The following is an 18,245-nucleotide window of genomic DNA, read 5'->3' on the forward strand; positions in this document are numbered from 1 at the left end:
TCCTTGCGCTTGCAAGGCAGGCCACCGAACCACTAAGCTAAATGCCCGGCCCTCAAATAAATAACTTTCAATATACCTCAAGGTCCTAGAAAAACATGAACAATCCAAACCCAAAGCTAGCATAACAAGGAAATTATAAAAATTAGAGCAATAAATGGAATTGAAATTAAAAAATACAAAGAATCAATGAACCAAAGAGCTGGTTCTTTGAAAGATTAAACAAAATAGACAAACCCTTAGCCAATCTTACTAAAACAAGGAAAGAAAAAACCCCATGTCCATGCAATTAGACACAAAAGTGGCAAAATCATGGGTAACTACTTTGAGAACCTGTACTCAAATAAAATGGAAAATTTAGAAAAAATGGGTATACTCCTATATACATAAGAACCACCAAAGTTAATAAAAAAGATAAAAATCAGAATAATCCAATATCAGCTCACGAAATTGAGTAAGTAATTACAAACTACCAAATAAGGTCCTGATGGGTTCACTGCTGAATTCTACAACAACTTTAGAGAAGAGCTCTGGACTAGAGTGGCCTGGCTGCAAGCAGATCCTAGCCAGGGGTCTGCCCTGACCCCAGAGGCTCAGGCACACCCACCCAGCCAAAGGCCCACCTATAAAAGAGCTACACCAGCACACAAGCAAAAGCCAGAGGCTCTCCCCAATACATCAATAAGTGCACAGAGACCCTAGCTAGTAGCTTTCTCAAAAAACAGGCACTGGGGTGCACAGCCCCCAGCCAAAGGCCCTCCCAGACAACAGGTACATCGAGGCCCAAGGAAGTTACCATCCCAAGTGTGCACAGGCCCCAGTCAGAAGCCTGCCCAAACAATAGGTGAGGTCAGGGATCCAGAAGAACACTATTCTGAACCCAGAATTGGTGTACTGGTGAGCAGCAGAGAAAAGGCCATTCAGTGGCTTACTGAGAATTGAAGAGCACTGGGTGAGCAAAAAGTTGCCTCAACAAAGGCACAGCAGGGACATCTGTTGAAATGGGAAGACACATAAACAAGTCCCCAAACAAGACTTCCAAATCACCTAAGGCAACCCCAAAAGGAAATGAGATGGAACAATCTGATACTCAACCACCTGGACTCTCTGAACTGGCAATGAAAGAGGATCTGAAAAAAATGAAGTCAGAAATAATTTCTCAGATAATAGCAGAGATTGTGCCCATAGTGCATGATTAAAATAACATGATTAAAAAATGTAGAGCAGACACAGATAAAAAATAGAGGAACTGAGGAACATGCTGGAATTCCAATATAGGAAACAAATAGAATCCATAAAACAGATACAAACAGATTTCTAGGAGATTAAAAACTCCACTGAAAGTTTACTCAACAGAATGAGCCAATGCGAGGATAGAATTGCAGATATAGAAGATAGGATTGCAATTAGTGACCAGGAAAAGAAAAATTTCTTAAATACAGTAAGGGACAATGAGAAATCAATCCAACAGCTGCTAGATGATACAAAGAAGAATAACATAAGACTGATCTGAGTCAATGAAGAAACAGGAGAGAGTGCAGAAGACATAAAAATTGTTCATAGAAGTAATGGCAGAAAACTTCCCAGGTAGGGGAAAAGAACTTGACATACAGATAAGTGAGGCATATAGGATTTCAACCAGTCATGATAAAAAAATCTACACATAGGCATATAATAGTCAAGATTCTAGAAACCTGACAGAAAACAAAACTCTACAAGCAGTTAGAGAAAAGAAGCAAAGCACATACAAAGGAAAGCCTATCAGAATCACAGCAGAGTTCTCAACACAAACCCTCAAGGCAAGAAGAACTTGGAGTGATGTATTTCATGCCCTAAAGGAAAACAGCCTCCAACCCAGACTGATGTACCCTGCAAAACTAGCTTTCAAATTGATGGAGAAATAAGATACTTTCACGACAAAGAGCACCTTAGGTATTCATGAATACCAAACCAGCACTCCAAAAAAGTTTAGAAAATATCCTAGGAAAAGAAAAAAGGATAACAATCCCAGGAAGCCTAGCAGAATGAACTCATCATGCATGACAAGAAATTAAATGCAAAGGAGAAGAATCCAACAAAAAGAAATAAGTCATGTCAAGGATAAGTCAATACATATAATTTATAACCATTAATGTTAATGGTCTCAATTCATCAATCAAAAGAAATAGAATGGCAGAATGGGACAAGAAGCAAGACCCAACAACATACTGCATACAAGAAGCACACTTAATTAAAAATAAACTTATAGACTGAAAGTTAAAGGGTAGGAAACAATACTCCATGTGACAGGAAACTGAAGAAAAGCAGGAGTAGCTATCCTCTTTGCAGATCAATAGATTTCAAACCAACACTGATTAAGAGAGACAAAAAAGGACACTACATCCTTGTAAAGTGAACAATCCAAGAGAAAGAGATGACGATCATAAATATATGCATCAAACACTGTTGTGCCCAACTGTATAAAACAAATACTAATGGACATGAAAAATCAAGTAAGCACTAATGCAATAGTAGTGGGGGACCTCAGTACCTCACTGTCACAAATAGATAGATCAACTAGACAGAAAATAAACAACAAAATACTAGAACTCAATCAAACTCTTGAGAAAATAAGTTTAACAAATGTTTACAAAGTGTTCTACACCACAAAATCAGAATACATATTCTTTTCAGTTGCACGTGGGTTGTTCTCCAAAATAGACCACATACACCAGGGATTTAGCTCAGTGGTGATGCCACCTGCCTCACAAGCCCAAGGTCCTGAGTTCTATACCTGGTACACACACACACACACACACACACACACACACACACACACACACACACTATACTACTCTCAAAATAGACCACATACTCACTCATAGAACACGTTTAGGTACAAACGAATTGAAGTTATACCCTGTATATTATCAGATCATAGTGCAATGAAATTGGAGATCAATAGCAACAAAACAAAACATCCACCCCCCAAAAAACAAGAATTTCATAAACACATGGAAATTGAATAACACACTTCTGAATAACCAATGGTTCACAGAGGAAATTAAAGAAATGATCAGACAGTTCCTATTAAATGACAATGAAAATAAAACATAACAGAATCTATGAGACACAATTAAAGCAGTCTTATGAGGGAAATTTGGAAAACAGAGTGAGCTCAGTTAAACAACTTGATGCTGAGCCTCAAGCTTTTAGAAAAAGAAGAGCAGGACTAACCAAAAGCTCATACAAGGGAGGAAATTATAAAGATCAGAGTAGAAACCAGTACAATGGAGACTAAGAGAATGACACAAAAAAATCAGTGAAGTCAAGAGTTGGTTCTTTGAAAGAATAAACAAAATTGACAAAACCTTAGCCACCTATCAGAAAAGGAAAGGAAAGGCCCAAATACATGCAATTAGGAATTAAAAGGGTGAAATTACACTGGGCCCAGGAGAAATCTAGAGGATCATCAATACCTACTTCGAGAACCTATACACCAATAGGATAGAAAACACAGAAGAAATGGACACCTTCCTAGATACTTATGAATTACCAAAGTCTAATGAAGATGACTTAAAAATTCTAAAGTACCCAATATCAAGCAATGAAATTGAAAACGTAATTAGACCGGGTAGCCGCGCCCTCCCCTGCCTGCACTGCCACCAGCTCCAGCAAGAAAGGTAGCTGCACGGGTGCCCCTGAAACACCCCCAACCCCCCACCTCCCGCTCTCAGACCTCCTGATTTGCCAGTCTTTGGACCCAATCTGCAGAGGCACAGGTGGTCGTAAAGGGTAATTTTCTGAGCTCCCAACTTTGAACATCTTTAAAGAAAGGACAGGGGAAACCTCTAGTAAAACCCTGTGGAGTTCAACCCTGCAAGAGGTCAGGGAACTCAATCTGGGCCTTGCGGCCTGAGGTCAGTCTGAGTTGTGGGATCTGCCATTGGCTAGCTGAGGTCAGGGGACTTGGATCTGCACATGGCTGTGCATGTGGTATATTATGAAAGCAGAGATATAGTCTGAAAGAGGCACTTCAAATTCATTTTTTTCTTTCTTTTCCTCATTCCACTCTGCAAATTCTTTCTTTTTTCTGTCCTCTTTCTGCAACTCAGTCTCTTGCTCCACCATATTATCCCTCATCTCCCTTTCTGTTCCTGCTCCTGCCCTAACTCAGATTTCTTCTTTTATCATTTTTTCTTTTTTCTTTATGTTCTTTTCTTCTGTCATTTTACCTCACATATGGGTCAATAGTTTCAAGGGAAAGTGAGTCCCTATTACTCATTAAGGGGATATATTCTTGTCATTATTCTTGCACTCTGTCTATCCCTTTTAAATTTAATAGTTTTCTAAGGATTGTACAATCATTCTATGGCCTCTGGCTTCACTTGAAACCTTCTCCAATTCTTTCACTTATCTACTCCTCTGGTCCTAACTCTGTCTAAGCCTCCATCCTAAATGGTAAAGATGCTATATTGAAAAGTGTATTCACTGCAAACATATTTTGGGCTGCTTCTTGATATTAATTTAATTCACATGATTTAAAGGTGATAGATTAATGACTACCACAAGTGGTCATTTTGAAAGTTGTGCTTGATCCTATTGTGTTGTTGATTGTATCAATTGGGATAAAGGATTGTGATTGATTTAATGAGTTGTTTTCTCTGATATTATAAAAATGAGAATGTCTATGAGTCATTAGAGACTCAAAAGCTGAAGCGCAACTATATCAGGAAGATTTAAGTAATAACCCAGAAATTAAACCAAGGACAACCCAACAACAAAAATAAAAATGAGAAGACACTTAAGCAAGACACAAAGACAGACTTTCAGTTCACCAATGGCAAACAGTAGGGCAAATGAGGATGAAAAGTCTGACAGTGAACCACCAGGACACCCTGAACTCAAGGCACAGGAAGTAACAAAACAGATCAATCAGGCTCTAGAAAAATTCAAAACACAAATAATTTCCCAGATAACCATAGATATGTTGAGCAAAATGGAAGTCATGATTCGAGACTCCAGAACAGAAACTGACAAAAAAAAAAAAATAGATGAGCTCAGGACCATGATGGAAGCTATGAAGGCCCAGCATAAGAAAGAAATGGAAACAATGAATACCCAAAAGAGGAAAGAAATGTAATCCATAAAACAGATTCAAACAGATATCCAGGAGTTTAAAAACTCCATTAAAAGTGTATGCAACAGAATAAAAGAATGCAAAGATAGAAACTCAGATATAGAAGATAGGAGTGCAGTCAGTGACCATGAAAAGGGAGGTCTCTTAAAAACAGGGATCACGAGAAATCGATCCAACAACTCCTAGATGATACAAAGAAGAATAACATAAGACTGATAGGAATCCATGAAGTAGTAGGAGAAAATACAAATGATTTAAAAAAGTGGCTCACAGAATTAATGACAGAAAACTTCCCAAACAGAAGGGAAGAGTTAGACATACACATAAGTGAGGCATATAGGACTCCAACCAGCCACGATAAAAAAAAAAATCTACACCTAGACATATAATAATCAAGATCCCAGAAACCCAACAGAAGAACAAAATACTACAAGCAGTGTGAGAAAAGAAACAAATCACATGCAAAGGAAAGCCCATCAGAATCACAGCAGACTTTTGAACACAAACCCTCAGGTCAAGGAGAGCCTGGACTGAGGTATTTCAAGTCCTAAATGAAAACAACCTCCAACCTAGACTGATGTATCCTGCAAAACTCTCTTTCAAAATAGATGGGGAAATAAGATACTTCCATGACAAAGAACACCTGTGAAACTTCATGAACACCAAACCAGCACTACAAGGAATTCTAAACAATATCCAGAAAAAGACAATGAAGGTCACAACACGATAGGGCCCAACAGAGCCAATCAAATAGGCAAGGCAAGAAACTAAAAGGAGGGGGGGGGAAGTAAAAAGAGTTAATAAAAGAACAATTACATGACAATAATAAGTCAGTACATGTCAGTTATAACCATCAATGTCAATGGCCTCGATTCACCAATCAAGAGAAATAGACTGGCAGAATGGATTAAGAAGCAAAATCCAACAATATGTTGTATACAAGAAACACACCTAGTACAAAAAGAAGCCCATAGACTGAAAGTGAAAGGATGGAAAACAATTCTCCATGTGAGAGGAGCCCAGAAAAAAGCAGGAGTAGCAATCTTATTTGCAGACAAAGTAAATTTCAAACCAAAACTGATTAAGAGAGACAAAGAAGGCCACTACATTCTTGTAAAGGGAACAATTCAAGAGGAAGAGATGACAATCATAAACATATATGCACCAAATATTAATGCCCCCAACTATATAAAACAAATATTAAGTAACATGAAAAACCAAATAAGCACTAATACAATTGTAGTGGGGGATCTAAATACCCCACTATCACAAATAGACAGATCATCTAGGCAGAAAATCAACAATGAAATACTAGAACTCAACCCAGGTTTTGAATGCATGGACTTAATAGATGTCTATAGAGTGTTCCACCCCAGAAAATCAGAATAAACATTCTTTTCGGCTGCGCATGGGTCATTCTCCAAGATAGACCACATACTAGCTCACAGAACAGGTCTGAATGAATGCAAAAGAATTGAAGTTATCCCCTGTATATTATCAGATCATAGTGAATCAAGCTGGAGATCAATAGCATAAGACACCGTAGGAACTTCACAAACACATGGAAATTGAACAACACTCTCCTGAACAATCAATGGATCACAGAGGAAATTAAAGAAGAATTTAGACAGTTTTTGCAAATAAATGAAAATGCCAATACAACATACAGGAATCTATGGGACACAATAAAAGAAGTTCTACATGGAAAATTCATAGCACTGAATGTCCACACTAGGAAAACAGAGCAAGCTCAAATAAAAAGCTCAAATACAAGCTAATGATGAATCTTGGATTACTAGAAAAACAAGAGCAAGAAAAACCCAAAGCTCGAACAAGAGAGGAAATTATAAAGATTAGAGCAGAAATTAATGAAATAGAAACTAAGAAAAAGATACAAAAAATAAATGAATCAAAGAGTTGGTTTTTTGAAAGAATAAATAAAATCGATAAACCCTCAGCTAACCTTATCAAAAAAAAGAAAGAAAAGGCTCAGATCCATGCAATCAGGAATGAAAAAGGCGAAGTCGCAACAGATTCAACAGAAATCCAGAGGATCATTAATACCTACTTTGAGAACCTGTACTCTAATAAAATGGAAAACACACAAGAAATGGACAGATTTCTAGATACTTATGAATTACCAAAGTCAGACAAAGAAGATAAAAATATTTTAAACACCCCAATTACAATCAGTGAAATTGAAAATGTAATTGAAAATTTACTAACAAAGAAAAGCCCAGGTCCTGATGGATTCACTGCTGAATTTTACAAGACATTTAGGGAAGAACTACTGCCTTTACTCTTCAAACTTTTCAAGGAAATTGAAAGGGAAGCAAAACTTCCAAATTCATTCCTGGAAGCAAGTATCACTTTAATTCCCAAACCAGGGAAAGATGCAACTAAAAAAGAGAACTACAGGCCAATCTCTTTAATGAATATAGATGCAAAAATCCTTAAGAAGATACTAGCAAACAGAATACAGAATATCATCAAGAAGATCATACGTCCTGACCAAGTCGGATTTATTCCAGGGATGCAAGGATGGTTCAACATACATAAGTCAATATATGTAATACACTATATTAACAGAGTCAAGGACAAAAACCATATGATCCACTCGATAGATGCAGAAAAAGCATTTGACAAAATTCAACACCCATTCATGATTAAAAACCATGCAAAAAATTGGAATAGATGGTCTACATCACAACTTAATAAAGTCTATCTATGAAAAACCAACAGTAAACATCATATTAAATGGCCCAAAACTGAAAACTTTCACGTTAAAATCAGGAACAAGACAAGGATGCCCACTATCACCACTCCTCTTCTATATAGTTCTGGAAACATTAGCCACAGCAATTAGACAAGAGAAAGGAATTAAAGCAATAAAGAAGGGAAAGGAAGAAGGGAAACTGTCAATATTTACTGATGATATGATACCCTACATTGAAGACGCAAAAAACTCCACCAAAAGACTTCTGGACTTAAATGACACTTTTAGCAGAGTAGCTGGATACAAGGTGAACACCCCAAAATCAATAGCCTTCTGGTACACAAATAACAAACTCACTGAGAGAGAAATTAGGGAAACAATTACTTTCACAACAGCATCCAAAAAATGAAGTATCTAGGAATCAATCTAACAAAAGAAGCAAAAGACCTCTACACTGAAAACTATAGCACTCTGAAAAAAGAGATGGAAGAGGATATAAGAAGATGGAAAGATATCCCCTGCTCCTGGGTAGGAAGAATCAACATAGTGAAAATGGCCATACTACCAAAACTGCTATACAGATTCAATGCAATGCTGACTGACATTCCAACACTATATTTCACAGAACTAGAAAAGAATCCAAAAATTCATTTGGAACCATAAGAGACCTAGAATAGCAAAAGCCATCCTAGGCAACAGAGACATGGCAGTAGGTATAACAATCCCCAATTTGAAAATATACTACAAAGCCACTGTAATAAAAACAGCATGGTACTGGCAAAGAAACAGATCTGAGGATCAGTGGAACAGATTGGAAGACACAAAAACAACTCCAGATGTACTCAGCTACCTCATCTTTGACAAAGGAGCTGACCAACCTCACTGGAGGAAAGATAGCCTCTTTAATAAATGGTGTTGGAAAAACTGGATCTCAACCTGCCAAAGATTAAAACTAGACCCTTATCTTTCACCATACACTAAATTAAAATCCAAGTGGATTAAAGATCTAAATATTAAAACAGAAACACTAAACTTGCTGGAAGATAAGTTAGGCAGAATTCTTGAAGACATTTGCATCAGAAAAAATTTTTTGAACAAATCCTCAGTAGCACAGGAACTAGCAGAAAGAATCAACAACTGGGATCTCATCTTATTAAAAAAGCTTCTGCACTGCAAAAGAAACCATCACTGGAACTAAGAGACAACCTACAATGTGGGAAAAAATTTTTACCAGCTGCTCCTCAGACAAAGGACTATTATCTAGAATATATAAAGAACTCAAAAACAATCAGCCCTCCAAATATAAAGACCCAATTCAAAAATGGGCATCTGAAATGAACAGACATTTCTCAGACAAAGAAGTGAAAACAGCAAGTAAATATAGGATAAAATGTTCCACATCTCTGGTCATTTGAGAGATGCAGATGAAAACAACACTGAGATTCCACCTCACCCCACAAAGAATGGCTGCTATCAAGAAATCAACAAATACCAAATGCTGGCAGGGTTGTGGGGAAAGAGGAACACTGCTTCACTGTTCTTGGGAGTGTAGACTGGTGTAACCACTGTGGAAAACTGCATGCTGATACCTAAAAGAAGTAAGATTGGAAGTCCCATTTGACCCAGCTATTTCCTTGCTGGGTATCTTCCTCAATGAATTAAAAGCATCGTATACCACAGTGACATATGTGAACACATGTTCATAGCAGCACAATTCGTGATAGCTAAAACTTGGAGGCAGTCCAATTGCCCTTCAACTAGAGACTGCACAAAGAAAATGTGTGTGCTTCTTTTTAAAAAATGGAGTACTGTTCATCTATAAAAATGAGAAATTAGAGACATTTATAGATAAATGGATGCACATCGAGGTGATGCTCTTAAGTGAAATAAAGAGGACACTTGTGTAAATACTGAATAGTTTCTCTAGTGTGAGAAACTGAAAATGTAAATAAGAACTGAAAGGTATAATAAGTAATGTGAAATAGGAAGAAAAGGTGTAAAGGGGAAGGGGGAAATTGGAAGGGTAGGGGAGAGGAAAGAAGGGAATGTAATTAACATGAAAAAATGAAAATATGGAAACAAAATCTTTGTAGATAGGGTGGGATGGAGGGGTTTAAGGGAGGGCAGGGGAATGGGGAAAAATAAGAACCAATATGGATTATGTAAAGGTGCAAATTTCATATGATGAATGTCATTATATTGTATACCTTAAATATATCAATAAATTAATTAAAAATAAAGAAGTTTTGAGGAGATCTAATGCCAAAACTCTTGAAACTGTTCAATGAAATAAAAATGGAAACAGTACTCCTAAAGTAATTCCTGGAATGCAACCATTACTCTGATTCCAAAACCAGAAAAGGATCCAACCGAAGAAACAGAAAGATAGGTTAATCTCTTTAATGAACACAGATGTGAAAATCCTCAAGATACTGGCAAAGAGAATGGCACGTATCATCAAAATGATCATACACCATATCCAAACAGGCTTCATTCCAGGGATGAAATAATGGTTCTACATATACAAATCAGTAAATGTAATATACTACATAAACAGAAGGAAGAATGAAACAACCTCATGATCATCTTGACAGATGCAGCAAAACCATTTCACAATATCCAACGTCTATTCTTGATAAAAACCCTGAAGAAAATAGGCATAGAATGACCTTATCTCCATCTGATAAAAATCATTTATGACAAACTAATGGTAAACATTATATTAAATACAGAGTAATTGAAAGCTTTCACTCTAAAATCAGAACAAGACAGGATATTTGCTATCACTGCTACTGTTCAATAAAAATCCCAAACATTAGCCAGAGAAATCAGGAAAGAAAAAAAAACAAAAGGGGTATAATATAGGAAAGCAAGTTAAATTAGTATTATTTGTGATTGACATGGCTCTCTACATAGAAAACTCTCTAACAACTCCAGCAAAAGACTCCTAAAATTAATAACCAAGTTCAGCATAGTAGCAAAATACAAAGTCAACACTCAAAAAACAATAATGTTCCTGTACACCAATGCCAAACTTACTGAGGGAAATTAGGGAAACCACACCTTTCACGACAGCATCAAATAAAATGAAATACACAGGAATCTACCTAACCAAGGAAGTGAAAGAACTTTACAATGAAAACAAAGGAGATTGAAGAGGATATATATCAGAAAGTGAAAAGACATGTCCTGTGCCTGGCTGGATAGGCAGAAACAATGTAGTCAAAATGGCCATACTCCCAAAACTGATGTGTGTGTGTGTGTGTGTGTGTGTGTATATATATATATATATCAAAATACCAATAGCATTATCCCAGAACTAAAGAAAACAATGCTCAAATTCATATGGAACCAGAAGTGACCTAGCATAGAGAAAGCTATCCTGAACAAGAAAGGAAAGGCATGAGGTATCACAGTCTCAGACTTCAAGTTATACTATAAAGCTACAGTGATAAAAAATAGTAGTGGCAAAAAATCAGACATTTAGATTAAGACAACAGGATAGAGTATGTACAAACAACTCCAAGAACATTCGCTACCTTGTCTTTGGCAAAAGTGCCAAATATTTTTGTTGGAAGAAAGAGTTTCTTTAACAAATGGTACTGGGAAAACTATCCCTATGCTGAAGATTGAATCTAGACCCATTTCTTTCACCATATATGAAACCAAATCAGAATGGTTCACAGATGTAAATATTACAACAGAATTTGCTGAAAGGCAAAATAGGCAAAACTCTTGAAGATGTACATAGGCAAGGACTTTCTGAACAGAGCCCTGGTTGCACAAGAAATAATATAAAAAATCAACAAATGGGAGAGCTGGGGATTTAGCTCAGTGGCACCGCACCTGCCTTAGTAGTGCAAGGTCCTGAGTTCGATCCTTGGTACGGGGGAAAAAAGAATCAACAGATGAGTTCACAACAAGTTAAAAAGCTTCTGCACAGCAAAGTAAACCACCGACTGAATGAAGTGACAACCTACAGATGGGAAAATTTTTGCATAAAATTTCAAAAAAAGTTACAGCCCTCAAATTTTTATACCTGATCAAAAAATGGGTATCTGAAATAGACACTTCTTAAATGAAGAAGCACCAAAGGCCAACAAATAAATACATGACAAAATGTTCAGCGCTGCTGGCCATTTGAAAAAGGCAATTAGAACAACGCTGAGATTCCATCTTACTCTAGAACGAATGTCTATCATTTAGTGGTGGTGAACCTATGGCATACTTGCCACAGCAGATTGTTTGCATCACTGAAAGCTCTAAAAGGTTCACCATCACTGGTCTATATTCAAGAAATCAAATAACAACAAATGCTGGAGAGGCTGTGGGGAAAAAGGAACCCTTATTCATTGTTGTGGGAGTGTAAACTGGCATAACTACTATGGAAATCAGTATGGCAATTCCTCAAAATACTAAAAATAGAAATTCCACTTGACTCAGCTATTTTCCTTCTAGGTATCTTCTTCAAAGAATTAAAGATATCATATTACGGAGATATATGCATACTTATGTTTATAGCAGAACAGTTTACAATAGCTAAATCTTGGAAACAGTTTAAATGTCCATCAACACATGAATGGAGAAAGGAAAATGTTGTATTTATACAAAGTGGAGTACTATTCTGTCATAAAAAGGATAAACTTTAGTGATCTGTAGGAAAGTGGATACACCTTGAGATCATAATGTTAGGTGAAGTAAATCATGTGCACAAACTTAAATATTGCATAGTTTCTCTTATATGAGAACCGCAATATATAAATAAACTGCAAAATAAAGAATAGACAGTAGGAAATAGCAAGAGGAATCTTTGGCATATGGGAAGGAAACTGAAAGATATGGGAGGGAAATATAACTAATGCAAAAGGGGAGATTGTGAAGGGCTGTGTACATGCACAAAGTCCCCATGAGGAATATAATTATCATATACTACATATATGTAGTATACATATGACATATATACGACACACACATATATGAATATATTATATATATGAATGACTGAAGGAGTCCAAGAGGTACGGAGAGGGGGAGGGAGGGGAGGAGTTAAAAAAGTAATCGAGAAATGTCATGTGCCTGTACCAATTCCTCATGATGAGTGTAACCATAATGTACTAGCAACATGTACCAATAAGAATCAGAGCTGAAATTAATAAAATTGACACAAATAATAAAGAATCAATGAATCAAAGAGCTGGTTCTTTGCAAGAATAAAGCTAGACAAACCTCTAGGCAATATTAATAAAAAAGGAAAGACTCAAATCAATGCAATTAGAAATGAAAAAGGTGAAACCACAACTGACATCACTGAAATTTAGAAGATTATTATTAACCACTTTGAAAATCTGTACTCCAATAAAATGGAAAATTCAGAAGAAATAGATTTCTAGATATATATGAACTACCAAAATCAATCAAGAAGACATAAAACCCCTGAATAATCCAATATTAGGCAATGAAATTGGAGAAGAATAAGAAAACTAGCAACTAAGAAAAGCCCAGGTCCTGAAAGAGTCACTGCTGAATTTTATTAAGAACTTCAGGAATATAGAAGGCCAATATTACTCAAACTCTTAATGAAAAGGAATATTTCTAATGTCTTTTCTGGAGGTTAGCATTACCCTAATCCCTAAACCAGAAAAGAATCCAATAAAAAAAGAAAACTACAGGCCAGTCTCTTTGACACATTCTCATTGGTTTGAAGCACTAGGGCTACATGAATGATTGTTCCATTGGGCAGCCTGTACCACTGGTGGTACAGATAGATCTCATCACTTTTATCAGTCTTTTAGTCTTTTTACTAATAGAATTAATAAAAAGTCTATAAACGGACAGAATCTAGTTAGTTGCTTAAGTTTGAATAATTACTACCCAAATATAAGTATTACCTAATACAATTCATACCAATTAAAATGTACAATAATTAATAAATTTACTTATTTCATTAAATTAAAAGACATTTATCTATATTCCTGAATTTTTAAAAAATATTTTATACATAAAGTCAGCTGATTTGTACAGAGTGTGCAAAATGTCATGATGGTTTTGGCATTTATTTATTTATTTGAGACAGTGTCTCGCTATGCAGTTTAGGCTGTCCTTGAACTCACTATGTAGCCTAGGCTGGCTTTGAATTTGTAGCAATCCTCCTTCCTTGGCCTCCCAAGAGCTGGGACTACAGGCGTATGACACCATGCCTGGCTATGGGTTTGGCTTTTTTTGCAGTTACAGTGGCATCTATATCTTTCAGATAATTTTCAATAACAATCTCTACATCACTTGCAAGCATTTATTGCTGATCTTAAGCTTTTAAAAAATGAATATTTTTTCAAGTAATTTGTCTCCATAAACAAATCAAAACAAACAAACAAACAAAAAAACCAAAAAATGGGCTACTGAAGTGAAGACAGTCCTCAGACGAAGAAATACAAATCATCAATAAATACATGAAAAATGTTCAACATTCCTGGCTATTAGAGAAATGCAAATGAAAACAACACTGAGATTCCATCTTACTCCAGAAAGAATGGCTTTCATCAAGAAATCAGATAACATCAAATATAGGCAAGGGTGCAGGGGAAAAGGAACCCTTCTGTGATTCATGGTTGATGGAAATGTAAACTGGTAAAACCATTATGGAAATCAGTATGGAGATTCCTCAAAAAACTAGAAAAAGAAATTCCACTTGATCCAGCTATTCTCCTTATAGCTATTTTTCTTAAAGTTTTCAAGATATCGTATCACAGTGATGTATGCATATCCATGTTTATAGCAGCACAATTCATAATAGGTGAATCTTGGAAACAACCTTTAAATCCATCAACAGATGGATGTATAAAGAAAATGTGTTTTTTTTCACAACAGAGTACTATTCTGCCATTAAAAAGACAAATGAGTCATTTGTAAGAAATAGATGCACCTTGAGATCACAATGCTAAGTGAAATAAATCAGACACATAAGCTTAAATATCTAATGGTTTAGCTTATATGAAAAACCAAAATTGAAAAATAAAGATCAAAATAAAATATAGATAATAGGAAGTAGAGGTAGATCTTTCTCAAATGGGAAGGGGATCAAGAGATGGAGGGAGGTTCAAGGGAGAGGGAGGGAAGGGGAAGAAAAAAGAAATGAAGATGTGTTATGTACACGTACCATGATCATTATTAATCATTTTGTATGACAAACCTGTACTGACAAAAATTAGTTTGTTATCATCTCCTAGACATATTAGAATTTAAGGCTGAAAATGATACATTAGATTACACATACATATACACCCAAAAAACACCGTGTCACTGATTTATTACCAATCAGAATACAAGAAAGGTCCACAAAATGTGGATTAATAGCTGTGTTTGACTTAGGCTAATGTAAAGAAATGGACAAAATATTTAAAATGATGCAAGATAATACTTGTTCTACTTAGTTGATCTATTATTTAAGGAATGAACGAGACTCATAATGCTTCTCAAATTTTGTTCCCTCCAAAAGCTTTTCTTTTAACTGTTTTAAGTATTGAAGTTCTACTTATTTGAGGCAAAATGTTTCCCTAATAAAAATATATATATTTTCAAACTAATGAGACACTTGATCGAAACACTTGGAAATTGAAAAACATTTATTCTTACCGCTTCGCTCCACTCCAAATTCCTTGCCACTGAGAATGTGGTGCAGGAGGTTCTTCATGGCTGACGGACTGAGATTCATCAGACCCTCTCTGGCTTCTTCAGCTAGTCAGCATTAACATAGGACAGAAGGAATTCTAATTTGCCTGCTACACTCCTTATTTTTCTTTCTTTCTTCCTCCCAGCCCCTCCCTTCCTTTCTCCTCTACTCTCCTTTTCTGTAGCACCTGGGCTTGTACCCAGGACCTGGCACATGCTAGTCACATATGCTACCACTGAGTTCATCCCTGCCCCTACCAAGACTATCCATTCGTATCATCAATTTGCAGATCCTCTATTTTCTTTCTTGTTTTAAATTTCTGAGTTGTGTGATTGGAAGGGAAGAATCACAAAAAATATTTCTAACACTCTACACTTAGCTATTCGTATTATAATAGATTCTCAATTATTGAAGCGGTGACTATCCAGTTTGTGGATTAGTGAGGTTTTTGATTTCTTCTTCATCCCATTTATGCACCATCCCACTTCTACTCTCAGCAGAATCTTTGAGGGTGGGGAGAACAAAAGAACAATGGAACTGGAGGTTTCAGTGAAAGGCAATGAATATATGTGTGCATGCAGATAGATGCAAATATTTAAAATTTCTCAGTCTAGAAATACATAAAGGTAAAAAAGAACAGATGTGAATCTATAAAATTATGAAGGCTCTTTAGAGGATTACTTGAAAGTGTTCATCAATATCAGACACTTAATAAGAGTTTAAGCAATCATTTTAAGGAATGTTAGTACAAACAGATATGACATGGTACCTGACCCTGAGAGGCTGATCATCTAGCTGGGGTAGTGGAACATGTAAACAAGATAAGCAACGAGAAAACATTGTATGAAGTATGTGCCAAGTGAGATATATAGACAATAAGTATTTAGAAAATCAGAGGCGATATCAATCAGTCTTCCAGGATAGGGATTGATAAAATTAGTGAGAATACTGTTAAAATAGTAGGTAGAGGTCAGACTGTTGAGGATCTTGAATATCAAACCCAGTAATAAACAAACAGCCATCGTTCTTATGAATCTACAGAGAGAATATGTCCATTATAGGCAATTAGGGAGAAACAAAGAAGATTCAAGAGTGTATCCCTTGCTGAGGTTTATTATTGAATAACCACATCCTCTCATAAGATATTTCTTGCTACCACAACTGGAGAATACTATATAATGCACTTGTTTCTAACAATGTAATGAACTGGAAATCATTTGAAATCAGACAGACTTGGACCCAAATTTTGTTATTTACTTGCTATGTTACTCTGGGCAAATTACTTAGGTGGTAACTATAAGGATTCAATGAAGCAATGTACACAAATATAAAGGAAAAAGCACAGAGTCCAGAATATGCTATTTATAAAATAATTGTTAGCTCTTTTTAAAGGGTTAAATATAAATTATATCATGTACTTGATTTAGGTTGACTCAAACCAATTCATATAGCTATTTATTAAGGGTTCAATTAAAAGCTTTTTGAGGAATTTTAATTCAAAGAATGAGTTTCAAATTTGAATTTTGCAATTGTTATTTTATTTTTCTGTGCCAACCTTATCACAGTTATTTTTCCATTCTTGCTTAAATAAAATAAATATCAATGGAAAACTGAATCATGTCATGGGGGTCCTTTTTTCCCCACACTTTACACATTTTTTTTTGTCTACAGCTTCTACAGGGCCTATTTTATCCCAACTAAAATTATTATCTTGACAAATGTACCTATAGTACATTTCATAGAGAGTTTTGTTACATGTTAGCAAAAATATTATTTTCTTTATTTGATCACAATGTTGGCTAGACAGAATTCTGATGCTATTATCCATTGATGTAGCAACTCAACCCTGGTATCCTGGAGCTCCACTACATGAACCAGATCTGCATCTTGTTTCTTGCTTCCTTGTATTGGGGATTGAACCCAGGGCCTTCTGTGTGCTAGGTAAGAACTCTATCACTAAGCTATATCTCTCAGCCTCCACTGCATGAATCAGAATCCAATATAATCTGTCATACTCAAGTACTCTCTGGAGCACTCCAGAGGTTAGGAGGAATGAAGTGAGCTAAGCTGTTAGTTAAAAAGAACTTCGAGTGCAGAGCCCCTAAGAGGTGATGTTTTAAAGCTGCAGTATCAATATACAAAGATTGTCCTATCAGTTGTTTTACTTGTATAAGTAGCGACTGACCAACATGGGAACAAGATTGCCATAAACAGCTTCTGAGCTATGTGTAAAAAATGTTTTAGCTTTCTTTCCCTCCTAATCTCAAACTCCACTGCTACATTACAATTGAATTCTGCCTAAAAGTAGTTATTGAGTTGAATACCTGAGCATCGAAGGGACTGGGCCAGTTCAGTTGCCATAACTTGTATGATCAGACCAATTCGAAGTCGAAACATTTCAGCAAAGAGGCCAGGCTGGGTTCTCATATACATGGCTAGATATACCATTATTTCCTGCGCACAGAATGAATATAGATAAAAATCATGGCCCAGGCCTCACAAAGCTTATTGTGTCATCTTTGCAAACTGAAAATCACTTGAAAATAAACTTTAATAAATCAATCACCAGATTAAGTTTTAAATTCTTACCTGTGTAAGGATTGAAATGCTCATGTCTCCTTCACTGGCTTCATCTATTAGCTGAGTGAGTGTCTCGTAGGGTAGGGGTCTGAAGAAGATAGTAAAGAAAAACAAAATTCTGCAATCATTTAAACATAAATATATATATATCTCTCTCTATATATATA

The 18,245-nt window shown here is 36.0% G+C and overlaps 1 protein-coding gene across 5 annotated transcripts in view; it reads right to left on the reverse strand.

The window, feature by feature from the left end:
• Positions 1 to 18,245, reverse strand: part of Phka1 (phosphorylase kinase regulatory subunit alpha 1) — a 144,285-nt gene that overhangs the window by 30,956 nt on the left and 95,084 nt on the right. For all 5 annotated transcript variants that reach the window (XM_010607968.3, XM_010607967.3, XM_010607966.3 and 2 more), the window contains 3 exons: positions 18,088 to 18,166; positions 17,823 to 17,952; positions 15,462 to 15,563 (listed from right to left, as the gene is read on the reverse strand). In XM_010607968.3, the coding sequence (XP_010606270.1) occupies positions 15,462 to 15,563; positions 17,823 to 17,952; positions 18,088 to 18,166 (311 nt within the window). The remainder of the gene's footprint in view (positions 1 to 15,461; positions 15,564 to 17,822; positions 17,953 to 18,087; positions 18,167 to 18,245) is intronic.

Source organism: Fukomys damarensis, unplaced genomic scaffold (assembly GCF_012274545.1).
Source record: "Fukomys damarensis isolate Sample0158 unplaced genomic scaffold, DMR_v1.0_HiC HiC_scaffold_39, whole genome shotgun sequence".
NCBI lineage: Eukaryota > Metazoa > Chordata > Mammalia > Rodentia > Bathyergidae > Fukomys > Fukomys damarensis.